The 27,340-nt window shown below is 40.4% G+C and overlaps 1 protein-coding gene across 7 annotated transcripts in view; it reads right to left on the bottom strand.

Moving 5' to 3' along the window:
• Positions 1–27,024, bottom strand: part of st3gal3b (ST3 beta-galactoside alpha-2,3-sialyltransferase 3b) — a 47,766-nt gene extending 20,742 nt beyond the window's left edge. The window contains exons 1-7 of one of the 7 annotated variants that reach the window (XR_006825363.1): positions 26,450–26,697; positions 23,670–23,817; positions 16,316–16,369; positions 15,785–15,829; positions 14,528–14,570; positions 13,102–13,194; positions 9,389–9,483 (exon numbers count right to left, since the gene is read on the bottom strand). Coding sequence is in view for 6 of the 7 variants with exons in the window: in XM_046051320.1 (XP_045907276.1) it covers positions 9,389–9,483; positions 13,102–13,194; positions 14,528–14,570; positions 15,785–15,829; positions 16,316–16,369; positions 23,670–23,778 (439 nt within the window). In the remaining variant the exon portion in view is untranslated. The other 6 variants (XM_046051320.1, XM_046051318.1, XM_046051317.1 and 3 more) reach the window with 6 other exon arrangements.
• Between the last annotated feature and the right edge of the window lie 316 nt (positions 27,025–27,340).

Raw genomic sequence — 27,340 nt, 5'->3', positions numbered from 1 at the left:
TTTTGACTCAACATCAACTGCCATTGTAAAAAAGACAAAATGAGTATTTGATTGCAGTGTGATGACTAATTTATCAAGTATATTGAGTGAACAATCCTGAGAAATAGCTTTATGGCCCAAAGCGGTACCATATTTATTTCCATGTTGTAGACTGAGAGGTGTTCAAATCTTTGGCTGCTACGTCTTTCTGGCTCATAATGTACACACAGATATATCCACAGTGAAAACCCTATGGCACAGTGATAGAATTTATCAATCTTTATGGACACAACTTCATTCATTTGCTTCACAATTCAGGAAGTTCAATCCATAAAAAAAAAAAAAAAAAAAAAAGGTTTCGCTGTGTTCTGTGTATTGTGCTTATGTGGTGCTAACTAGCAGTTTCATGAGCGGGACCACACATCAACCACATTCTCACCAGCATTGCCATAAATACCCATATGTCCCAACTCCTCCTCTCCTCTCTCGTATTCTGCATCCCCCCCCGTCCTGCCTCCTGATCTCCTTCTTCCTCTCTATGCCCGGGTGCTACGGCGGATTTCCCTATCGTAGTTTCCCCACAACTCTTCGAATGTCTATTCAGCAACTACACGCCTCATACATCTTTCTGTTTCGATCATCAATATTTCACTTAATTGTACCTGCTGATTGTGTGGTCCTTGCTAGTGAAGAATGTACTCATACACTTGTGCACCTGTTCTTGTCTCATGTTACAAAGAAGACAAAGCAGTGAATTACCTCGAACATCAAGAGTGTGACCATGTGACTAAGGCAGAGCTAGTGTAAACATCACACTCTGATTGGGATCATAACTGCATTAACATAACCACACTTAATAACACATTAGCCTAATCACCACTCTAAATTAAGATATGATTCCAGTAAATATATGTAAACAACTGATAGTAGGAAATATCATATGAAGGCCTCTTTCAGTTTGCTAAATCCTTTTAGTCAATACCTTTAAGGGTTAATTTTGAAAGCACTGTGCCATTCAGGGCAGTACTGAGATGTGTACTGATTATTTAAAAAGTCAACATTATTTTACAGAGATACTTAAACGACTGTCTTGAGTTCACTAAATTTGATGATGTTCTGCACATCTTCCAAATATAACAAACGACTGCTTCTCCTATTATCACAGGAGCTAAAGATAAATTATAAGAAGCTTGAAGATATTTAACACAGCAGCTGAAACAAGTCCACTCTAAAGTCGTCTCTTTAATGCACTGGGTCTTCCTGCCCAACAGGGTTCCCAAATAAAACACATGAAGCATTGTAAGGCTACAACTAACGGTTTATTTTAATTTTTTTTTTTTGGATGTATCATGATCGACATAAAATCTCAAACAAGAGTGAAAAAATGCCAAGTCCAAGGTGACGTCTTCAAATGACTTGTTTTGCTTGACCAACACCCCAAAATCCAAAGACATTCAGTTTACAGTGAAGTAAGGCAAAGTCTGACAAATGTCAGTGGTGTTGCCTGTAAAACGATTGAAACGATTAATTATCTTATTTATTATGATTGAATAACCAATTAATCAACTAATTGTTTCAGTTCTGAGGAGTTTTCCTTCACACCTTATATTGCAAAATTCACACACACTTTATAAACAGTTCAGTTTATTAACAAATTACTGTAGCTCATGTATATTCAACCTTACTGTAACAAAAAAAACAGAAGGCTGATATAAACTCAACACTATTGAAGGAATTAAACATTGAAACGCTTTCATACAAAACATTTTTAAGAAGTGTTGATTTTCTCCAGATTTGTCATAGCTACCTTTTGAAAAATACCTCTTTAACTGTATAAGCCTCTGGCTTGATGAATATCATTTAAAAAAGCTTTACTTATTCAATTTGGACTGCAGAAAGATAATTTCCAGAAAATAAAATTTCATTTACTGTGAGAATAATATCCAACAATAAATGCAAAACATAGCCTATTATTTAAATTGACCATTCAGTGGCTGACTGGCAACCTGCAGTGCTGAAAAATATGTTTTGTGTCTGAGGCCGAATCAACACAGCTTTACTGTTCTCAAGCTATGGTTGATGTGTGCCAAAGATACCTCTTGCCAGAATAAAAAGTAAAAATACAACTCCCGCCCACCACCACCTCTCTGTGTTCCTAATTTGGAATCCTTTGTGGCCTTCTATTCAAGATCCACACGTATCATCTCTCCACATGAGTACCATTAAAAAGGGAAACCCCACTGCATCGCAGTCCGTGGAGAAAACAGAAACCAGGTGTGACACTCACACAGGGAGTGCTCTTTTGAAAGCGACTCTGTGTGTGTGTGTGTGTGTGTGTGTGTGTGTGTGTGTGTGTGTGTGTGTGTGTGTGTGTGTGTGTGTGTGTGTGTGTGTGTGTGTGTGTGTGTGTGTGTGTGTTTTCATATGACAGCAGAGATCTTGTAGGAGCACAAAGGTAACATTCACTGTACCTTCTGCTTGTAAGTATTGGAAAATATGTGATGTGATATGAGCATGTCACTGAAGCCAGGTTAATGTTATCTCTTCACTTCCCATGGAACCATTTACTGGTTTGATGTCTGAAGAGTTGGTGTGTGTTGAGGTCAGGGAACAAGGACAAGAACTGTGTGTGAAGGCATTCAAGTCGGAGGGTTGGGAGACTTGAGTTCCTCAGTCCCAAGATAGAATTCATCTAGCAAACAAATGAACTTCACTGATGAGGTTATTATGACAGCTTACAATGAATAGACTGTAAATACATGACCAGGAAATAGGGCTGGATGATTTCACCTAAAATCATAATCACGATTAAAATTTCTCCTCCATTACTATTATTTTGGGTTTTTTGCCCTCATATTTCACTGACAAGATTTGTACTGTAAATATGCTCAACTATTAAAGCTGGGGTTTTTTTTATTTCACAGTTTCACAAATCCATTATATAAATGTTGATTAATAAGGTAATGTTGACGTACATTACAGACATGGTTCCCATATATTCGGCGCATCACCGCTGTGGAATTATGACCGCTGCTACTTTCACTATTTAATATCAATGCGGAACAAATGATTTTCACCCGCACACTGTGTGAACACGGTAAATCACGCTTTGCTAGCTTCCTCTCTTTATTTATCAAAGCACAGCTACGTGACAGGTGCTGTTATAAGAGCAGTGGATTTAGGTATTTTAACTGCAGTGCAATGTGTTTGCGTAGCGAGTGAGTGGACGAGCGAATGAGAGAGAGCGGCAGAAAGTGACGCTGAAAGCGAGCAAGTAATATGTTGTCAGTCTCAGTGTGTCCGTGTGTCCACAGTGTGTCCGTTATTAAAAGTAGGTATGTTGTTTCTACAACTGCTGGAAAGTGCAGCCGGTTAGCGCTAGCCTCCCCGTGCTTCAGACTCCGGTCTGAAGGTTGAACCGGACTGGACAGGGCGGAGATGTGTTCGGGGCGTAACTGTGTTATCAAGCACGTAAAGTTTGGTGCAGGCCGGGACTCTTGTCAAACCTGTAAAATTTGGTACAGATCTGAGCATGTACAGTCAAGTTACAACAACTTCCTGTGTCATGGTGAAGCGTGGAACTTCGCCGCCACGTCACCGCCCGCCGTTAACTGCAAACTCAGACGTTTTACAACATCGCTTCATCAATTTGTTAAGGGTTTTCTGGGACAGTTTTGAAGTTGATATGTCCAACCTGCTAGGAGTAGTACATTACAACGTAAAACGTGTCATTTCCTGTTGCCAGAAGGTGGCGCTATAACTTTGAGACTTTAATGCGGCGCTGCGCAGAGCTGCAGTGATGCATGCTGGACCTAAAACAAGGTATGCTGGTTAGAAATTGTGTCCGACTTTCGCCGGCGCTGCAAAACGACACCGTGTCACATGACATTAAAACCTTGTGTGAGCAAGTTGCTTTTCCCCAACTGCACTAGGTTGGAACCACACTATTGCCTGGTCTCGCGGTATTTTTCTAAGCAAATGCCGCGAGATCAGTTATTGATCTCAGCTTACAGTAAGCTGATGCAGGTAGAATGTGTCCGACTTGACAGCGCCGTTTTTATACCCCGCCCTTGCAGTCACCTGCAGCTCACGTTAGACTATCAAGTCGGCAAAAGTCAGCCGCCGTCATCTCGAACGACACCTATTGGAATATGGATGTATTCAGGGTGAGACTCTTATTTACATTTACTCATTTGGCAGACTCTTTTATCCAAAGCGACTTACATTTGAGGAACAACATACAAGCATCAACAGAGCATCAAATACAGATCTACAACTGACAGTACATACTAATAAGAGCAGCAATAAATACTAGTAACAGCTCATAGTTCATATGACATCAGTGGGGTAAACACCTAGGGAAGAAAGTAAGAGTTAACAAAAAGTGCAATCAATACAAGATAATTGTAGGGGATAGAAGAAGAAGAGCGCAGGAAGTGCATGTTAGAGGTTTGGAGTTAGAGGTGTTATAAGAGGAAGTGTTCTCGGAAGAGATGAGTTTTCAAGAGTTTCTTGAGGGACGCCCCTGCTCTGATGGCGTGTGGTAGCTCGTTCCACCATTGTGGTGTCTTATTGTACGTGAGCATGTGTACTGAAATTATAACTACTATGTTTCATGGCGAATAATCGTTTTTCAACAGCACGGGCAAATTGGTCGACTGGTAATAACTGTTTGCACAACCTTTAATTGTCAATGGGTTACGACAACGACAGCAGCTGTGATGCTTGTATCCCTAAAAACAAAAACAAACCCCCTTCAGTTTCAATAGGGACCTTGCACGTTTCGCACTCGGGCCCTAATTACCAGGGGCCGTTTCAGAGTATGTTAAGCCTGAGATGAGGGAAACTATGGGTTTTCTGTTTCAGAGAGCGAGATCATATAAACCCTAGATCCGTAACTCCGGCAACCGAGGAGGCTAGGTTCACAGGATAAGTTGGAGAACCGTCAGTTTCTCTTCAACTCCCCTCCTGCGGAGCCTGAGGCGGCTGTCTGGCACAACGTTTAATTTCCCCTTTCATACTGTCGATATCAAAGCACATATCTGAACGCATTTACATCTTTAAAAACTTTAACATCCCAGTTGGATAGGCTATTAGTTTTTCATCCAAGCCCTGAACGTGACCGCTTTTATGATACATCTGTCATCGATGTAGGGCCCATGGACAGATCTCCGCACATCGTGAATTAAAATCTGTGTCCATCTTTACCTATAACACTGTGATAGTTGCACTGAAAACACTGTGGGCTACATTACTGAAGTAATCGCTGTTTAATCTGTAACCTAGAAAACTGATAAATGAACACTTCTGAGTCAGAATGACTGTAGCAGCTGAAACTAAGTTTCAAGAGTTTTTCATTATTAGCTGCATACATTCTGAACGTGTTTTGACAGCATTAATAAAATACGAAATTAGCAAGATTTTATTAATGTAAAATAGACGTCTAAAACTTTAGTCAGTTTGAACCCATAGACACATTTTCCATAGCAAAAAATAAAAAATGAATAGGCTAACCTACTGGGTGTGACTTTACAATCACAGGTTCATGAGTAAACTGCGTCTTTTATTTGATCTATAGCCTACCTACTTTCATAATCAGGTAGCACAGGTTACACCTTAATAAATATAGCCTTCCTATTTAAGATCAAATGTAATGGACTGCAGGAGAATTCCAGCACTTTATCATTCATTAAGGAAATTCCAATCTGGTAAATGATGAATGAGCAACGCAATATAAAAAAAAAGTACCAATGTTAAAAGTATTGATCCTTCCTCCACTCCTACGTTTTAGAGCCAATCATGGTCCGCGTTGGCATGCATTCACATTTCTAGCTCCACCCGATTAAAATGAAGGCTTTGCCTTTATTTATCCGTTGCCAACTAAGTCTGATCAGAATTTCTCACCTGAAGTAGTCAACTCAGAGCTCATGGATAAACTCAGAGTTTGTTAAGCCTGCTTTATGAAACAGGGCCCTGGATTAATGAACCGAAATAACCGACATGGGGAATTTACGTCGGTTACAGGCTCTGAATTTTAGTTTTGATTACTTTTCAATTAATTGTTCAGCCCTACTAGGAAATATAAATAAACTCAGCAAAAAAAGAAACGTCCCTTTTTCAGGACTGTGTATTTCACCAATAATGTTATAAAAATCCAAACAACTTTACAGATCTTCATTGTAAAGGGTTTAAACAATGTTTTCCATGCATGTTCAATTTACCATAATCAATTAATTAACATGCACCTGTGGAATGGTCATTAAGACCTTAACAGCTTACAGAGAGTAGGCACTTAAGGTCACAGTTCTAAAAACGCAGGACACTAAAGAGACTTGTCTACCGACTGTGAAAAACACCCAAAGAAAGATGCCCAGGGTCCCTGCTCATCTGCGTGAACGTGCATTAGGCATGCTGCAGGGAAGCATGAGGACTGCTGATGTGGCCAGGGCAATAAATTGCCATGTCCGCACTGTGAGACGCCTACGACAGCGCTACAGGGAGACAGGAAGGACAGCTGATCATCCTTGCAGTGGAAGACCACGTGTAACAACACCTGCACAGGATCGGTATATCCGAATATCACACCTGCGTGACAGGTACAGGATGGCCACAACAACTGCCCGAGTCACACCAGGAACACACAATCCCTCCATCAGTGCTCAGACTGTCCGCAATAGGCTGAGAGAGGCTGGACTGAGGGCTTGTAGGCCTGTTGTAAGGCAGGTCCTTACCAGACATCACCAGCACCAACGCCGCCTATGGGCACAAACCCACCTTCGCTGGACCAGACAGGAATGGCAAAAAGTGCTCTTCACTGATGAGTCACGGTTTTGTCTCACCAGGGGTGATGGACGGATTCGTGTTTATCGTCGAAAGAATGAGCGTTACACCGAGGCCTGTACTCTGGAGCGGGATCGATTTGGAGGTGGGTGGTCCGTCATGGTCTGGGGCGGTATATCACATCACCATCGGACTAAGCTTGTTGTCATTGCAGGCAATCTCAATGCCTTGCGGTACAGGGAAGACATCCTCCTCCCTCATGTGGTACCCTTTATGCATGCTCATCCGGAGATGATCCTCCAGCAGGACAATGCCACCAGCCATACTGCTCGTTCTGTGCGTGAGTTTCTGCATGACAGCAATGTCAGTGTTCTGCCATGGCCAGCGAAGAGCCCGGATCTCAATCCCATTGAGTACGTCTGGGACCTGTTGGATCGCAGGGTGAGGGCTAGGGCCATTCCCCCCAGAAATGTCCAGGAACTTGCAAGTGCCTTGGTGGAAGAGTGGGGTAACATCTCACAGCAAGAACTGACAAATCTGGTCCAGTCCATGAGGAGGAGATGCACTGCAGTACTTCAAGCAGCTGGTGGCCACACCAGATACTGACTGGCACTTTTGATTTTGAGCCTCCCTTCATTCAGGGACAGATTATTCTCTTTCTGTTAGTCACATGTCTGTGAAACATTTTTCGTTTATGTCTTATGGTGTTGACTCTTTTAGTGTTCATACAAATATTTACACACATTAAGTTTACTGAAAGAAAAAACAGTTGAAAGTCAGAGGACGTTTCTTTTTTTGCTGAGTTTATGTTTTGACTTATCGGCAGGGTCCAATAAGAGTGTTATGAAGTTAAAAAGGGTTTGAGGCTGAAAACTGGCCACATGTAAAAATGTATTTAATGTACCATTTAGCAGGTTAGTTTCATGGCATTTTGCCACAGTAACACATTCTGCCTTGAGGAATTCCAGTTTTTGAATGACGTCCCCATGTTTAAAAATTTAAATACAGGATTATTTTGATCTTACACTCTCGCAAATCCTGCTTTCTGAAATATCCAGCTCCAAACAGGGACTGTTTTCAAAAACTGTTATAGGGATGGCTCTCAAAAAGCATTTCTTAAATGAGCTATGACTTTTGAAAATAAAACCCAGAAGCAGGGGTGAGTTCAATAGGTTAATTTTCAAATCTAGTATAAAATCCAAATTACTCAGGGAATTACTTTATTTGCAAGAAACGAAAGCCTAAAATTACAGCACAAAAGGTGGCACAAATGCATCACTGTTTAGCAACCTGGACCTGCAACCTGAAAATGAGATGAGCAGCAGAATATATGAAATGTTCATTAAGCATATCTGACACATTCAACGAACAGCTGCTTACTCCAAATACTAAAGGTCCTGATCCAGAGTCATTTAGTTGATCAGATTAAAATGTGAATATGATATCAAATCAAAGGTTAACAAGGAGATTCTTAAATTGATGTAAGGAGATCAAGTAAATAATTGAAACACACTCGTATCCAGTGGTGCTACAGAGTGAGGTGCTTTTTCACTCAAACAATCTCTGCAAAGAAAGGGGAGAGATAAAAGGTTTGATATGCGATTTTTAAGCATCAGCGATTTAAAAAAAGATCTAGGTATTTTACCAACCAGGACCAGATTCAAAATGGAACCAGTTATCCAGCCCTATCCATAAGTTAAACAACAGCTAACCATAGATGATGTGAGATAGAGATTAAGTAATTTATTTAATTAAAAAAGGGTGCTGTTTAGCAATTCTCTGATGTTGGACTGTCCATAAATAATATAGCAGGACAACATTCCCTGCTTGCACCACCATTTCATGATAGCATAAATTTGGCAAAGACTAAAGGTGACTAAATGTACAATGCGATGGATTACCTAACTCACTTTGTCTCAACTCAGGACAAAGGCAGAGTAACAAACCTGAGGCAGAATATATTCTGCCAAAAACAGCAGCCTTGCAACAATGACAAATGGTGAAAAGTGCAAAGTGGCAGAACATTGGCATTCACCACCACTGAACCATCAGAGTGAAACCTTGATGAAGAAAAGAGCTTAAAAAGGAGCAGGAGAATTTGGACATAATAACTAGCTTGGTTTCATGCCTCTGCTCACATCCCTGATTTTTTCAGCAATTTTAAAAGGACCATTCTGAATATCAGGCTACAGAATAACTTGTTACATCAATGATGCCCCATGTAGTTGTCATATAAGCAGCCAACTGATGCCTGACGATTAGGTAAGACATTTGCACTTTTATTTCATAACCTATTCAGACCCGAGTTTAATGTCGTCAACTCAGAACAAAACTATAATCCTCTGGACAACATTGACTCAAATCCAAGCCTGATACCAATTCCGTCAGACCGTTTATTACTCCGAGATAAAAATACTGTACCATGCAGCTGCTGTCAAGCTCAAATACAGCATCTAAACCTCAGAGAAACAGTAGCACTGAAAACACAGACTCAGTGTCAGCAACAACACAAGCGTATCTACAGAGCAAACATTTTCCTAGTATTTATGTTTTTATGGGCACCATCCATGAAGAAATTATTAAAAGATGTCAGTAGTAGCAGGTAAGTGATGGAATGAACCTTTCTTACCTTGCGTTCTGAATCCAAAGGGAGGTAAGTAACTGTTGACTTTTCCTAGACGTCTGAAGTTCTGATCAAGAAACATGGGTGCTGGTTTTATGAACCTGCAATGAGGCACAGGAGAGAACAGAAGGAATAAGAGGGAGAAAATTTTGATCAGATGAGCACAAAGAACAAGAAAAAATGTCCCATGTTGTAATAATGACTTTTCTTAGTAGCCTATAGCCACTTTTGTAACAAACCCCATATGATTAAGAATGATTTATTTTGTTGTGTATTCCCTCACCACACCTTTTCTCTTCTCCATAGAGACCTTGTGACTTCCCATAATCCTTGCTCCACTTGGAATAGCAGTGTTAATGAACTCGGCAAGTTTAAGCTACAAAGTAATAACATTCACTTGTTCTACTGTTAAGCAAGTAACAGCATCCCTACGTCCCCTGTAAAAGCCTTCCAAAAGAATCAAAGCCTGCACACGTTAGCAAAGTAGCTATGAACTAAGCTGGTAATAAAAACTGAGAGGCAGCGGGAGACACGGAAGGCGGCTGCAGTGTGTAACCTAACAACATGACCTCTCCGCCGCGGCCTAAATCACAGATGACACACGGTTTTGATAAATCTGTTGAGACAGCATACTCATGCCAACATGCTTTCCCTCATAGGATCTGGGGAAAGACTGTTTCCACAAACTGAATTAGAGTGGAGGAAGTTGTTCTCACCGTTGCCCCAGTTTAAGGAAATACACACAATAAAAACAACAAGTATCCAGGAAATTCAGACATATTTGAGCCTGACATACCCGTTTGCCCATGACAGAGAACAGACAAGCTAACCTACTCCAGCGAGCAGCAAGTCATCCTGCCACATTAAAAAAACAAATTGAGTTTGATATTGAAAAACACGTCCGGGCCCAATGTTTTTAATGCCCCATGAACTGCTACTTCCAGCATCGCCTCTTCCTTATCCTGTGTGCCTGTATAAGTGTGTGTGTGTGCGCGCGCGCGCGCATCCCTCGTTGATTAATTGCAGCTCTAAAATCAAAAGAAGCCATTTCCTCTTAGTCACGCCTGCGACCCGAGTGTGGCTTCAGGATGGATGTGTGTTTTCATGACCTGCTGTCAAGCCAGGCGGACACAAGAGGAGAGGGGGGCAACTGCTTTCGCTGTCTTTTTTCTGACAGTCACATGCATGGCGCTACATGCTTTTCCATGTCATACCTAAATGATCAATCAGGACACGCACCCACAGAAAAGACAGTGCCAAGCGCCTTGGAGAGATCTACTGAGCTTGTGTGAATTATGGTGTTAATAAAAGAAGACAGCTGCAGAGATTGTTGTCTCATTACCGGACACCAGACCACCAGCAATATGCTGAAGCATGATGCTGATGGGCGCCGCTCCCCCCACACACGTTCTTTCTCACCAGTGATATATTATGGCTCCCACAGCCTGACAGACTACACTAACTGGCAAAGGTATTTTAAACTGGAGCCACACTACCTTGTTTCTCAGCAGGAATTTTGGGATAGCTTGTTTCAATAACACTGCCATGGGTTCATAAGAAAAATGTGAAGCTCTGAGGCACAATGACCAAACATGGCCGACATTAATTGGAAGCCTTCCGGTTAGCTTGAACATCTTCCATGCACCCTAATCGGTCTTCAATACCCTTATTATCCTACAGTTTTAAAGCATGAAAGCAGAGGGACTCAAGAGGAGAGGCTGTTATGTATGACTCCCCTGGTCCTCACATCACCTGACGGGGGCTCACACACACACACACACAGACTTCTGTCCTGCCAAAACAAATGGAGATTCATTAAACCCAAGACTCTTTAAAAATAACACAGGACCACTGCAAGTCACCAAGCCCTGACCGACAGTCAGTCACTGACATCCTGACAAAGCAGATCGACAGGGGGCTGCTTGTTGTTAAATAAAAAGTGAGGGCTCCCAAAACAGCCAATGTGCAGGGATGCATTGTACTCATTTCCTTTGCGAGGTCCATCTCTCACGTGGAAATATTTTCATAACCGTGCGGCTTCAAGTTCACTGCCAACACTTGATTTAGGGCTTCAATACAAACAGTTTTGGGTAAAGCGGAGAGGAGGGGAGGTGTGGAAAATAAATTGGATTCTGCAAGGCAGGGTCTTCAGAGAAGACAAACATGGAGGAAGCGGGAGATGATTAGAGGGAGAGCCACAGGACCTCACTACTCAAGGTTAAGTAGGTTTTCTCTAACAGCTGAACAGTAGGCCACACGTATTTAAACAAAATGCTAACAAGGACTTTCAAATTGATTTATTTTTGGGTGGTAAACATTCAAAGCAGACCGAGCTAAAGAAAGAAGAGAGTTTACAAACAACATGTTAATTGGTTGACTGCCTTTCACACTGGAAATGATTGATACTAACATACAATGCGATTGTATAGGTTCAACCCAACCATACACTTGCACTCGCGCATTCCAACAAACATGTACACACACACACACACACACACACACACACACTAACACACACACACACACACACACACACACACACACTAACGCAAAGTGTGGCGTTAATTGTGCTCATTGACCTGTGTGTGACTGGGCTGAAGGTGGTAGTAATCAGTGGGCTCCCGGAGGGGGTTCCGTGTTTTACAGAACTTTGATCCGACACGTGCGGCTGATTAGAGGAAGTCATTACAAGGGAGGACATGGTTAACACGTAGCCTCTCAGATAGGTAGAGAGCAGTTCCACGAAAACTGCTTCACCTCTCTTGTTAAGCAGCAGCGGAATTTATAGCTGATGATGTTGGTTTGTCAATTCATCCAACATAGGCTGTATATTTTATGCAATATGCTTTGGATATCTTCAATTAAACACTTCATTTTAAGTGGTTCCCTTATAAACAGAATACTAGGACACAATATCACACATGCCACTTAGAGTGGAAGGTTGGTAGCAGGATTGTGTAAAATAGTGAAAGTGAAATATGTGATTTTTAAAAAATACTGGAATTTATTGTTGAACTGGTATACTATAAACTTAATTGTGCATCGTGAGACAATAGATAATCTGGTTCCATTCTTGGAAATGGATTGGTAAATAACACCATAATAATCCCACAACTAGATGTTGAAGTGCCACCGGCTATTGTTCAGCAATGCTGCAAATTGCTCCTCTATTAGCTTAGCTCCAGGAATGCTGATAGGACAATGCCCTATAGATCGAGCTGAGATGGGCAGCAAATGGAGGCAAAGAGAAAAATCAAAAGAGCCAATGACATCAGAGAGGACCGTGGAGGACTGTGTGGGCTGGGTACCAGGAAGCGTGATGAGTCAGGACAGGAAGTCAGTTGGTGTCGTTCATAGAGAAAGCCTCTAAGGCTCTAGGATACGATAGGAGAAAGATGGGAGACCTTGTACTCGGGTGACAAAGGTTCTTTTGTGTAACAGGGGGATCACAAGGACACAGTCGTGGTTTTGTGGTGGGGGAGAAGATGATAGAAACATGATTGAAACTGGGGAAGATTGGATAGGAATGTGGGGGCTTCTCTGTTTCTGACTCAAACCCCTTAAGGCCAAGCTGGCTTGACGAGTGACATCATGCATCTCGGTATGTACCAGTGGCAGTTTTTGCTTTTCTCCTGCTGATATTCAATTTAAGTGATTCATTTGTGAAGCTCCTGATTGCGAAATGGTGTGTAAAAGAATGAAAGAGCAATGCTTCTCACTTAGGATAGATGTTGGTCATCTTGGCTGCTGCATATCCTGGCTTGCACTCTCCTTCGCTGAGGTTGTCATACTTGTATGCCAACTCTGGTGGCCTGTGCATTAATAAATCAGAGGGAGCGATTAATCAGACACATCATGATAACTAATTATCCATTATACTGACATATTTCCAAGCTTCAAAAACTGAGCTTGTCAAACAATTTGCTTGAAAGATAGGAGAAAAAGGGGTTGTGTAGGAAGTGAGAGAACTCAGGAACAGATCAGCATATCACCTGTGTGTGGCAAGACAAAGCAGAGGGGCCTTGTTCAAATAATCACACTGGCAGTGCTAAAACTAGAAGGTCCAGATTACTAGCATGATCATTAATAACCTGATGCATGCCATGAATCTAGTTCAAATAAACAGGGAAAATGGGAGAGAGGCCCAAGTCTTTGCACTATATGAGGCCTGAAAGTCAGAGATGGCAGGAGAAGGGGCTTGGACTCGGGCATGCATGTGCACAATTTCAAGCTCTTTTAGGCTAATATATTATATTTGAGTAAGCTAGATCACTTGCAGCTTTGCTTTAACTGGCCTCAAGATGATAAGCAATTTGGTGAGAATGAAATCTATCTTTTTCCATAAGCAGGACCACCAGCAGGAATAAATGATCCCAAGTCACAAAACAAATTAGTAGCTTTAAGATGAATTGCACTATTGTATGCATGTGCTCTAATGGAGTAATTAATGGCACTGAAGATATAATGTAAGGAGCTATATTATTAGACAAATTGAACCCATGTGAGAACCACCTTAAAGTGTGTGCTGACATAATGCTTACAGTGTGTGCACGTAGTGTGGACAGACGCGCCCTGTGAGGGTGGTGATGGCAGCATATGATTATTGCCTATATTGTAGAGGCGAGGCTAGAGACCTTATCATGGCAGTTTAGAGCAAGAGTGTCAAACCAATTCAGGGAATTATACACATATCAGAAGACGCGCTGACATAATGACAGCTTTATAATGACTCAATGTAGCATGTTCTCACCCTGACAAACCACAGCCGCTCTGGAATCGATGGGAAAACAGACTATATTTCAATTCACACAATTCTCTTAATGTATTACTCAGACCACCAATCAATTCTGTGCATCTGTCATCAGGTTTTGGTTAGGACTCCAATGAGATGCTATGTGTTTGTTTAAAAAAAAAAATCAAGTGAAATTAATTGGTCAAAGGTTTACGTTTTCATGATTCCCCATTGATCAACCAGAACCTGTGTGAATAAGTATCAAGTGGAACATGCTGTAAAACATATCTAAACGAATGGAAGCAAAGTCTAACTGGGAATTCAGCTGTTCTAAATATAACAAAAGGTAGAAATATCCCATGCCGTCCACAATAGGGAATTGAAAACACGTTTACTAGGAGAGATGTACTCACAGTTTTTTGTCCAGATTTAGGGAAAAGCCCTGTGTATCATACACTGGAAAAGAAAGACAAAAACAGAGATGGAAAACAATCTATTACCATGCAGGTCACAAAACATGTCAATAGAAAGTGTGGCATCTTTGGGGTTGAAACTTTAAATATTGGATTATTACCTCTGGTCATCCAGTCTACTTAATTTCAACTATCAGCTCATTAGCTGTAGTTGTGAACAACCTGTGCATCTTTCACAAGAAAAACAATATGGCCAATGTAAACGAAAATAAGCATTAGGATTTGTGAAAAACAAGCGAGGTTAGGGAGAAGCCAGCCAAAACAATCTGTTGAGTTTATAAAATATATAAAAAGTTAGAAAAAAAAGTTAGAGATCACCTATGGACAACCACAAAGGCAGCCAATAGATGCCTGGTGAAGTGTTGAGGAAGAAGACAGAAGCACAGAAAACTAGGATATGGAAAAATGAGAACTTTATATCAGTGATGTCATCTGAATATCTACTGTTGCCTTGGGTCTATAAAACTTAATATAATTCTCATTTCTGTCTGTAAAATGCTGTGCTATGTTTAACATGAGCATTATTTGAAAGTATGAAGTGCGTGGTATTACTCCTGTGGTTGCGGATCTGGTCTTCACAGAGAAGCTGGAGGAGAAAGATAAAGAAAAGGACAATGGGAATGCGTGACGGCTGGCTAGGGAAGGATCTAAGCACTGCCCCAGAGGATTTGCCATGGAAGCCAAGATGAGTGAATGTGAGTGTGCGTGTGCATTATGTTTCTGTTAAGAAGCATAAAGCAGCCAGGGGGACAAGTCGAGGCAACAGCTTGAGAGAAATTAAAGTGGCAGGGTCCTACCAGGAAGACAAATGCAGGTCTGTGGAACCTTACAGTATTGTGCAAAAAAACTCCTGCTGACTGCTTCACTTGTTAAGTATCTGTTACTAAGCCATGACAAGAGGGGGCAGTGTTGTATCACACAGCAGCATCATGTGGCCAACAATGGCTGAACAGATGTTTTCACTAGTTGTCATGTGTAGCAAATTCAATATTTTATGAACTTGTAACAACTTTAAAAACACGTTCCCGGTTAGTAACAGATCTGGTTGTCTGGACATTTGAAAGTGTTGTTAGCTTCCCAACCCAAATATGGCTGCTGAAGGACTGCAGGGTTTTAAATGGTTCCATCTATTTGTTATTAATGGCAGAGGAATAGCAAGGATGGCTAGGGGTTCGTTCGGTGGGGCTGCAGATGTACCTGGTGTACCTACTATTCGTCCCACGTTGTTGTCTGTTTTCAACTCTGAAACACAAAATGGTCAGTTAGCACCGTTTGATGCCTGTCTGTTATGGCAGTATTGGACTTGAAAATGAAGCCAACTTCAAAATGTCAGACATTACAGAGTAAGAAGAAGAGGAGAAGGAGGATAGGTTAGTAGCTTTAATCCCAGTAGGCAGAATGATAAGTCTCAATCTTTATTCAAAGACAGAAAGCCCAATGAAGTGGAAAATGAACTGCAAAAAGCCCCCATTGTGTTTTTGCGATTATTATGGCAGTGGAATACTGAAAGTTACCCATAAGGTCTGAATGAGTGAATGAGCACAAACACTGTTGGTAATAAAATGAAAAAAAATTACGATAGGTAGATGAAAGTGGAAAGCATTCATTGTTGAGTTAGCAGAGATTTATATTTCAGGGGGGAAAGAAGTCAGCCCAGTTTAAAATCTCCCATTTCACAATAGTGTGACAGTCACCCAGTATAAAGGGGCAGAGTCTCAGTGCCTCTACCTGTAATTCTTTTCACTTCTGTCAGGACTACAGTTGTCTCTTCTTCAATCCTCTCTGAAAACAAAAGGGGGTTAAGACACTGAATCATCACTATAGAGCTGTGGAACCAACTATTAACCCAGGCAATAGCATTAAAATAAATAAATAAATAAATAAATGTGGCTAAGTACAAAAACAGATAAACACAAGGCAGACACAGAAAGAAACCAAACATCAGAGGGTTGTAAAGCTGATCCTCCTATGTGTATCTACAGTCACAGAAGTGACATTCAGAGTACAGTAACAACACAGTATAAATGTTAAAGAATGACTTATTAGTGTCCAAGTCTGTCGTATTACAGAACAATGTGAAAGATTCTCACAATTTCTGTAAAAAGATGTGTTAACAGAAGTGACAGATCCACAGTAAATGGCTGTGACCTACTCTGAACATGCTTAAAGCCATGTTCATAATGCTTCCTCTTTCAAATTAATCAGTATAATTTGTTTAAAAACACATAGATAAAGACTGAGGACTTTTAAATTAGAAGAAAGTTAGCTTTAAACAAAAACCCACATGGTGTTTTGGAGAAGAAATTGAAATTGTCGCTTCTATCAAAATAATCAGAGGACAGCTGCCATGTCATTCCATCCAAATGCCTATGATTAACATGACAGAACAACAAAGCTCTCTTCAAAACAAAACAAGAACAAGTGCTCCTTGTAACAAAGGACAGCAAATGTAAAAATAATGTACAAAAATGTTATAAATGGCTACAAAGAAAATGCAGCCTCTCCATGTGAAGGCTTCTGGTAGATCAAATTCCCCAATTAGTAAACCTCAAACTCTGTGCCAAATGAAACTGTATAGGCGTATCACTGATGACCACTTCAGCTCCCCAAGACAAGAGGATGTTGAAAACCAAGCTGGGGTCAGGAACATTTGAAGCACACTCCTTGAGCAACTGCTGACCTTATCTATAGATTTATGAGTCTAGAAATATTCTAAATATACTTTAGACACGCACAGAGAATCATAAGTAAACAACTGGATTTATAGCATAAAAACAACATTTGCCATGAGCCATTTGAGTATTTTATTTAAGAAAAGCAGTTTAGGGGTGAAATCAACAACATTGTAATTTGTGGCTTGTTGGCTACCGTTGCAATATTAGCAGTTTTCACACAGTTTTTCAATTTCTACATCATTGATCACAAGGGTTTCTTCAGATTCAAAATTTGGTTTAAATTAGATTTAATGACAATTTATTAGTATCCACCTCTTCAGGGTTTCTAATTCCCCTTCATCTGTATCCAGAAATAACTTATAATAAAACAAATAATTGTTTCATGAGTAAATATAACAATTATCAGTACAAAGAGCTTTGGATCCAGAACAGAGCCTTGCGAAACTACACAAGTGACCTAAGTTCTGAAATTATGTATTTGAACATCTATTCTCAAAGTAGCTTCTCAACCAGGAAAATGGAATCGAACATTTTTTACACTGTATAATTTTTTATTGTCTATTGCAGCTGAAATATTCTCTACTTATTCCATTACCTCTAGTGATGTAGACCACTTAGCTCAAATTCCAAACCATCAGCACAGTAAACCTGTTGGGAATGCTGCTCTGAACTCAAAAGAAAGTTGGCTGCATCTATATTATACAAAGTTTGAAGATGACACGTCTTACACAAGATTTTGCCCATTGATTTGAAACAGCTGCGTTACGCCATGTGACAGACTCCCAACAGAAAACAGTCTTGATGGTGTAATCTTGTCGGAGCCATGTGTAGAAGTGGTTAGATACAGTGCATGTTAGGCCACGTCCACTTTAAAGGTAGACAAAAGATCTCCATCCACAATGCACTGAGAAAACGGTTTTAAAAACGCCTTGTCCAACCATATACAACCAATATACAATAAATTCCCCTTATGCTGCCAAGACTGTATATTCTAGGGCTGCAGCTAACGTTGATTGCAGCAGTCGAATTAATCGATGAATCGTTTCAGCCCTATTATATTTCCGTATATTTCCAAAATGCCATGACAACTAAGCAAACTCCATTTGTTGATGAAGGCCATGACATGTGGCTGCAAGTTCTGGAAAATGTCTAATCAGTGGACCCTGTTTAAAATTGTTCATTACAGCAATTATCTGGTAAGCATGATTGTCCTACTTTATTCATCAGTTTTAAACCTTACCTATAGAGTATGCTACATCAAAACACACAAATCAAGGCCAAAATAAATATTCAATAAAGCTGTCTCACAACATCAATACCGATCAATGACAACAGCGGTGACAAAACAAGCTGAAGGCTATTGAAAGTTTGCTTCATTAAAAACCCGATCATGTCTGGCAAACAGGCAACATCATCGCATTAGTTGTACTGTATTTCATCATAGCTGCACAGCCTTTAATTACAGTGTCAGAGTTGAACGTGACAGAAAATAAAACAGCCAGAGATACAAGTGGCAGCTAACAGGCCCTTGTGTGTCAGCCACAGCCATTCTTTACCATGATAACTGAGAGCATTGCTGGAGCAGCTATAAAGAGTCAAACATTCACTCCAGCTGACAGAAATGACAATGGTCACTCCAACGTAGCTTAGCAGGCAGAGAGTCACAAGACAGCATTAAACAAATGCCAAGGGAAATGCTGCATCTGGCCATTGGTTTAGTAATGAAAACAATTCTACACAAATAACTACAATCATAACACAGTGGCTAAAGAAGAACAGGACCGGGCACAAATTTACACTACAGGAAGCCAGCTTGAAAATATGACTAATACGAGTCTTTATTAATAAGGCTCATCCTTTTCATTTTGTCATCACTTTTCAATGGAGATATGTCATGTGGATTTTGGTGGGTCTCAAACCTGCGTTTTGGAAGTAAAACAGAGACCTTTTGCTACGTTTGCACCTCCCGTCCAGACTAAAATGGCAAAAACGAAGACCTAAAACGGAGAAGTTTGGAAATGCTGCCGACCCAGTTTTGCGTTTCAAAACTCCGGAGGGAGTTTTAGTGAAGACGGGCCAAAATGGACGACTTTAGAAACGATGATGCAGCCGCTCATGCTCGGCTCTCTGATTGGGTCTTATAAGTAATGCAAAGCAGAAACACAATGCTACGGACAGAGTTTTAGTTTTGGTATTTTTATTAAAATATTCTGTACCCAGTGCAAATAACACTTAGGCCTATCTGCCTACAATTGTAGGCTACTGTGCATATCACCATTTCCTTTGAAACGACTCCCAGTCTGTTTTCCGCCGCCACAGTACCGTGTTACATTCAGTAAAAGTCCCAGCTTGTTATTGGTGCATGCAAAAAAAAAAAAAAGAAATTCTTTTGACATATTCTTTTGCCAAATCTTCTGTAACTACGGAATAGACCATCTGCTTCACGTTTACACCGGCACGCACATGCCCAGTGTACCTGAACAGGCACTAAATTTCCGTTTTCAGACATTTTAATGTAGACGAGATCAACTCCGATACGCAGCTAAAACGCTTGTGTGGACAGAGATCGTATTCGTTTTAATTCTCCGTTTGTAAATTAAAACGGAGTAGTGTGGATGGGGCCAAACCCTATAAAACAAGAATTTATTGGTGCTATCAAAGAATAACAGGTGGTAAAACAAGTACAGAACAACTACAAAGATGCTCTTAATGGCAGTGAACAGGACATAAGCCTTTGCATGTTCCATTTGTCTCAGTGGAGCAGTGAGTAAATCAAGAATGGGAAGAAGAGATTATCCAGATTTGATCCTCTCAGTGAGACCGCATAGCTTAGCTGACCAGGGCAGAGGGCAGGAGAGACCATCCACATGCTCATCTTTCCCTTTTGACCATCTTTAAGCCAAACATCTGGCACCACAGTAATGCAGAAAGCCAATATTTGTCACTGCAGCCAAAGCGGCTCTCCTTTTGCGTTTCTGCTTTGAAACACAGCTTGAGAAATCACTGGAATATGGATCACAGCCTAGGTCATCTGTTGATCAAGCATGCTGTCTGTGATGCAACATGGGATGTTTCAGAAATATAGAAACATTGCCATCCAATCTGCAGGTAAAAATATATAAAAAATCTCTCTCTCTCTCTCGATATAATCGATATATCTATATATATCTATATCTCTATATATCTATCTATATATATCTCTCTCTCACTTTTTTACTCATTGGGTAACCCACCGCAAAACTGACAAACTGCAACCAACGCAAATCAAAAATTTAAGCAGAACAAGACCCATTGACTGTGAGCCTGCTAATGTCCTTAGGAGGGGAATGGGCATGGGTGAGTTAAAATACAGGGGGCATGGCAAGAAATTAAATTGTGGTATATGAAGAACCTGAGTAAAACTACTAACCTATTTCACAATGAAATAAGCAAACATTAGCAGCAAAGACTTATTTGACACACATTTATTTACACTTAATGTGTGTTAATGGTCATATTACTGTTATTGTATGCTGTCCACATTATATTTTGATGCTTTGGCAACACTGTTCTCAAAACATTCATGCCAATAAAATTGATTTTTTTTTTTTTTATTGCATTAAAGCTTATTCAGTTGGCTTCACAGCCCTTTCAGACTCAGATATGATTAGGTAATGTCTTTTGAATTTCACACAGTTCTTTCACGGTAGAGCTCAGTGTTCAAATAAGAGAGATACCTTAGCAGATTTGAAAAAAAAAAACAAACAAACAAAAATAACAAATGCTTGCACCACTGGCACATAAGACAAGTAAAACTTTAAGTCCTATTTCTCCTCACAGTGGGGGCCACACTGGAGAAGAGTGATAAGTTGAGAAGAAAATAGTCTTTCTAAATGATTGACGTTATTAATTTTTATTGCCATGGCTTGACAGCTTCAGAAACCCCTCAGCTGTTTAAGCTCCAGCACATTTCCTCATCAGTTTCATAATTTACAACGTATATTCACATATTTAGATGTTACATATTTTAAAACATTTGAGGAGTGAGAGATGTGTCAGAATGGACCTTTTGACAAAAGAATCCTGATTATAGTAAAAGCAGAGGCAGCTGCTGATAATCGGCACAGAGGATAGAGTGGTGTGAATTGACGGGCCCACAACAGACCATCAATCCCAGCTTTAACATGTCACCATGAATCAGCATACCACAAACATAACCTTCTACCTAAGATCAGTGATGCATAAGTACTCTTGCATCACACAAACAACAGTTGGGGAAAATGTGGATACGACAGGAATGGGCACATTCCTCTATCAGCCTATCCTGTCCCTCTGGGTAGGCTCTCAATCTGGTTCAAAACACTGACATTTGGGGTTTCTGTAGCAAAATGTAACTGAGAAGGTTTCCCCTAGAAAATATACTCTGTACGGGGCACAGGCAAGGAAGTTTCAAAATTGTTAGAGAGAAATCTTCTAGCCCCATCTGCTGGATTTTGACAGCGGTTTCAGGCCACCCTCCCCAACATCAGTTCAATTCTGCAACATCACTTCTCTAAATACAGACTCAGAAACTCCAATCCAACATTACAAGGAGGCATAGTCATACCCGGGTTTACCAGGGTAAAGTGGAAGACATGCCTCCTGGCAGGTGACAATTCAAAATATAATGAATATAATGCAGTAATCAGGAGCTTGTTGTTTTGGCTTAAGTTACTTTGTGGTCCAATGCACATTTGTTTCTTCTATACTTCAATTCCATTTCATGTTTTCTTATTGTGCATTGTTTCATTTGTTATTTAACAACCTTGCAAGCTGTTTTTCCCGGGAACATTTTTAACAAAAGCTTTTAAAAAGTGATGGAAACTTCTGATTCTGACATGTCCCCAGTTTAAATGACACATATCTGGCAAAATTTTTCAATGTCCAGCCCCATCCAGGCTGTGATTGGACAGTTCATGAAAACTGACACTGACAAGCTACATTCTGCACACGGCTGATTGAAAGTGCAGGTGAGCAGGTGAGCGGCACATAGTGCCCAGAGAACCTGATATGGAGAGGGCACAGGAGAGTACCGGCAGTTTGTGAGAAGTACCAGTACGCAAGAAAAAGTCCCGGTACGCCAACTTCAAGCACTGACAGTATATGAGTAAAAAAGCTGAGCTTGAGATGACAGACGTCACTGCAGCATGCTGACATGTCCCTTTTTGAAATGGCACAGGTTTTCTAACCTTTACAGTACTGGTTTAGCAGCAGTCGGAACAACAACTCAGAAGTCTGCAATACCGGAAATAGCTGTGAACATGTTTAAACGCTCTGAGTAATAAAGTACAGCACATCATCTTTGTAGTGTCCATTTTTTTTTTTTTTTAAAAACACATTAGGACTTAAAGCTCAAAAAACACGCCAAAGTCGATAGATCAATTTCCCAACATGGGAAATGGGACCATCCGAGGAGTATGTGAATGCAGCATGAGATACGCATAGCCTGTGTGATACAGGTGAGACAAGACGACTGAAAACTAAAGGGAACAGAGCGATTGCTGTCAGGGCCCCGAGGCTCTGGAACAGCCTGCCCGAGGAAATCAGGTCGGCTGAGTCAGTGAACTCTTAAGTCCCTTCTTAAAACATACTTTTATAGGAGAGCCTTTCCCGATCTTATTGGACTTTATTTTATCCCTTTTATTTTACTTATTTAATATTTATCTTAAACGTGTATTTTCGTCTTTTCAATGTTTTCTTGCTTTTATCTTGTATTGTTTTTGTATTATTGTCTTTTGGTTATTATTGCCTTTACACTTGTTAAAGCACTTTGTAACTTGTTTTTGAAAAGTGCTCAACAAATAAAGATTATTATTAATAATAATAATAATAATAATAATAATAAACCTGTAAGAGGAGCGTCTGTGTTTGACTGTATTGAAAATCACACCTTCAAGATATTATAATACCCTGATACCGCCACGCATACTTCTCTTCATGTTATATGTATTCATCAAAGTGTGGAAATCTCAAAATGCCATTTCATTCCATTTGCAAAAGTAGAAGAGAAAGTAAGTATGCTGTTTAACACATAGGTATAGTTAAAGTAGCCATGGTAGAGGGCTGTCAATAGATTTCCATCTGTGAGACAATCCACATGGGCTGGTTTTAAGATGTCCAAGAACTCTCCCCATAATATCTGGTGCTCTGGTAAAGTGAATGAAAAGGTTTTGAGACGCCAACACACAGTCTGACATACTAACGGTTCAACAGAGAGCCTAAAAAATAAAATTTAAAATAGACAGCACAGAGAGGCAAACAGCAAAACAGAAACAGATTTCAAAACAGATAAAACACGTGTAGGTTTCAAAAGGACTATGGGTTATGACAGATGGATGATCAGGGGATGAATAAATGTAAAAATAGTCAACACAGGAAATGTTACTTACGAGGCGTCTGACCCCATACGTATAGATGTAGCTTCCAGGAGGAGTAGTAAATAAAGCCCAGTACCAGGATGAAGCACACAATGAACAGCAGCTTTTGTGTGTGCTTCATGGTATTCAGTCATTCACACGGCACAATCCAGGTCATCACCTGAAATGACAACAGGGGACAGGTACATAGTATTTACACATCCCAAAAGAGAAATTCACCTGTCAACAGCAAAGGAAACAAAAGCAAGGCATAACTGTTAACAAACATTGACAGCAAAGAGAAACACACACGAAGGGAGGGCAGAAAATCTTCTCCCTTGGCTACATAAACCATCCTCTCTCCATGATGACTATTCAATCATGTCTGGAGGACAGTCTCCAAAGGCAATAAAAATTACAACAAGAAAATGTTTTCAACAAGAAGCACTGCTGACTATAATTCTGTTTTTGTGATCATTATGTTTTCTTGAAACAGTGGATAGGACACTGAGCAACGATGACAGCTACACACGGCTACTTATCAGTTGTCAAAGCATCCGTTAAAAGGATCAGTGTGTAGGCTATTCTGGGCTACTGTAGAAACATGACGGACTCTGTGGATGTGAAACACTGATGTATTATTAGAACTGGATACCTGACCCAAAGATGCAGTCTGTTCAGTCCAATGAGAATTGCTTGCCTGATGCATACAAAAAAATCAAATCACAAAGACTTTTGATGTCCTCCGGCAAAGTAGCCGGAGGACATCAAAAGGGAAAACCAGAAAATATTTGATAAAATATAATCCAGTTTCCCCAAAATCAGCTAATAAAATTATAATAATGTTGTGTTTTTGTACAGTAATCAGCGAGGCCCAGCGCTCTGGCGACGTCTATTGTTTTTCCGACCTAATTCTTGTCTCATCTGTGGTCTGAGAAACAGTAAATTTATCAAATGCAGGTTAAAAACAAAAACACTTTTGGTCTTTGCAAAAAGAAATGATGTACCTGTTCATTTGCATGTATTGAATTAAGATCTGGTCACAAGTGGTCATTCGAGACGCATTCTAATCCCAGGTAAGAACTGATGTACTTGGAGCTTTCCACTTGTGATCTGATCCCCCAAGATGGGGGCCTCTGTTGTTATAAAGGGCTCTAATGTAATGAATACACAACTATTCTTATTTTGACTGGTGAAAAGATGAAGGAGGTAATTATATACTAATAAAAAAAACTATGAAAGTTATATTCAATTTCTGACGTATTCTGCCAGTAGATCCTACTTAATCTTATACACTAGTCATTCTGTAAAACCAGTAGTGTTCCTACTAGCTTATAAGAAACCACACCCTCAGTGTTGCATTATTATTATTAATCTTAGCATGATCTACCACTGTCATTGGCCCTGCTGTAACAAAAAATGTTGTGGAAAATGACGACAGATGTGTTTAAAAGATATAAATGCAACTCCATCTCTGGCTTCTATGTTTCATCCTGAAAACTGCTAGAGGGAAGTGGAAGGGGGGGGGGTCGGAGCAGAGTTGAGCTAAGATAAGAGTGTAATAGCCTACTTCTGCAAAACCATGCATTTCAAAATAGCAGTTCAGAGCAGCTCATAATCCTTACAACGTGTATATACTAATGGTTCCCTAAAATAAAAAGCAACCTGTTGATACGATATGGCTCAACTTACATAAAATACAACATATCAACCAATACTGCTATGGGTTAAATAAATAACATGCAAATTGTTAACACTAAAGTTACCAATACTTCACAAACTGCCAGGAGGTCAGATAAATCACTGTTATTGACAAGTTTTGAAAACCATTAACTCAAATGTGCAGCACATTCAACAGCATTAACTGTATATGTCCAGTGCAACTCTTTGAAGTCCAGTCAAAACATAGGGTTAATTTCCCCCTTTCAGATATCACATTTCTAGATTAACTGCCGAACAGTGTCCAACATTATGCAACTAAAATGGAACTTAACATTCAGACAGGAAAAGAGCAAACAAAGTCATTCAGCGGGTGAAATAATGGTTAACCCTGATCTTCCAGTCCCACAGTGTGATGTTTTGAGGCACCACATCAAGGGGAAGCGGGTACTTATGCACAGTTGCAAAGTTGTTGTGTGTTCAGGACATGTCGAAGGTTAGGTTTCTTACTTTCACTTGCAAGCCGTGTAGCTTACATTACCCACGACTCGTTCACTACAAAGTTCAGCGGCTGTCATGGAAAACCCAACGTAACTTAGTGGTCCCATGATTCAACGCTGTAACTAGCTCAGTCTCTCTATATAACAATGTGTACATAAAGATTACCTGTGAGTGTGTCATACTTTATAGGGTGTCGTTAACGCTGGAGTTGTAAAAGGAATCCACAGACAGAACTAACTTTCACCAGATATTTACAAACAAAGTAAAAACTGTCTGAAAGACGACTATCCACCAGCGGACCGTTAGCTTCGCTTAGCCATTCGCTAACAACGCTACGTTGGCACAGTGGGGAATCTTGATCCAGGCAGGCCTGTAATGTAACAGCACAGCACTGGTTGGGAAATTGTGTGTCCAGACGTGGGCTTAGGCTTTGCAGCAAGCCCAAACAGTCCCCACATGTAGGATAAGTAATGGTATGTAAAAACACCGACTGTAAATTCTGATAAGCGAACAATGCCGAGGTAACGTTAATCCTACTGACTGGACCAACAGTTTGGGGGAAAGATCTACCACCACCGTCATTTTGGGGTAAAACACGGCGTAGCAGCGTCTCCTACACATTCCCTATTGAGTGGGTTAATTGTACACAGTACCTTTTCCTTTCCGCTGAATCCTCTGTACAGAAACAACACTGGCCTTAGGGTAAATAATGAATTGGTCGACAAAACGACCGTGTTCTCGCGCCTCTCCAAGCCATCGTAATGAAATCCGTGGAAGTATCCCGGCTCCGTGAGCACAAGACGACCTGTCTGACTGCGTGCTTCTCTACTGTCTCACGAGTTTTTCCTCGCTTTAATACTGGCACAGTGAAGACGCATACCCTCCATCAGCCGTATCATCATCATTACCAGAAGCGGTAGTTCACTGATCTACAGCTACACAGCTCGTCACCGTCACATGAGCATACGAGGGACCTCTGAAGAAGTATGCCGCTGTTTTCAACAGAGTTAAAGAGGAACCTTTTCATCTGTTTCTTCAGGCGGTGTTCGCGGCACGTCAGCTATTTACATCGCAATGTAGCTGGGTTTGCTTTTGCACGTATACAAGACACATCGACCCCCAACCAACTCCAACTCTTACCTTGCCCAGCAACAATAATAGAGATGCGATAACAAAGATCCCCACACTTTAATGGCATGTGTTTGTTCAGCACTATTTTTGATTGATTGGTGCAGGGGAGGGCCATGTCTGTTGAAACCCAAAGATGGTGTAAAAGTAGTACAGAAAATTTCCCTGGGGTGGCCAGATGGGGCCACTGAAAATCCTGGGGTTTCCCAAAAGCCATAACTGAATTTCAGGAATTGTATTATGCAGTATATAGATTAGTTGAATACTACATAAAAATACGAGTTAAGGAATCACAGACTGAATTACTTTGGTTTCTTATTTTACAGTTAAAATTGTCTAATGTCCATGGACTAAAACCAGTTCAGTTAACATTCCATAAAAATCCTGTTTGATGTGTTATCTGTATGTGATAGGCA

The sequence above is a fragment of the Micropterus dolomieu genome, linkage group LG06 (assembly GCF_021292245.1).
Source record: "Micropterus dolomieu isolate WLL.071019.BEF.003 ecotype Adirondacks linkage group LG06, ASM2129224v1, whole genome shotgun sequence".
Lineage (NCBI taxonomy): Eukaryota > Metazoa > Chordata > Actinopteri > Centrarchiformes > Centrarchidae > Micropterus > Micropterus dolomieu.
The sequence above is the reverse complement of the archived record's forward strand: the minus strand, read 5'-3'. Positions and strand labels throughout refer to the sequence as shown.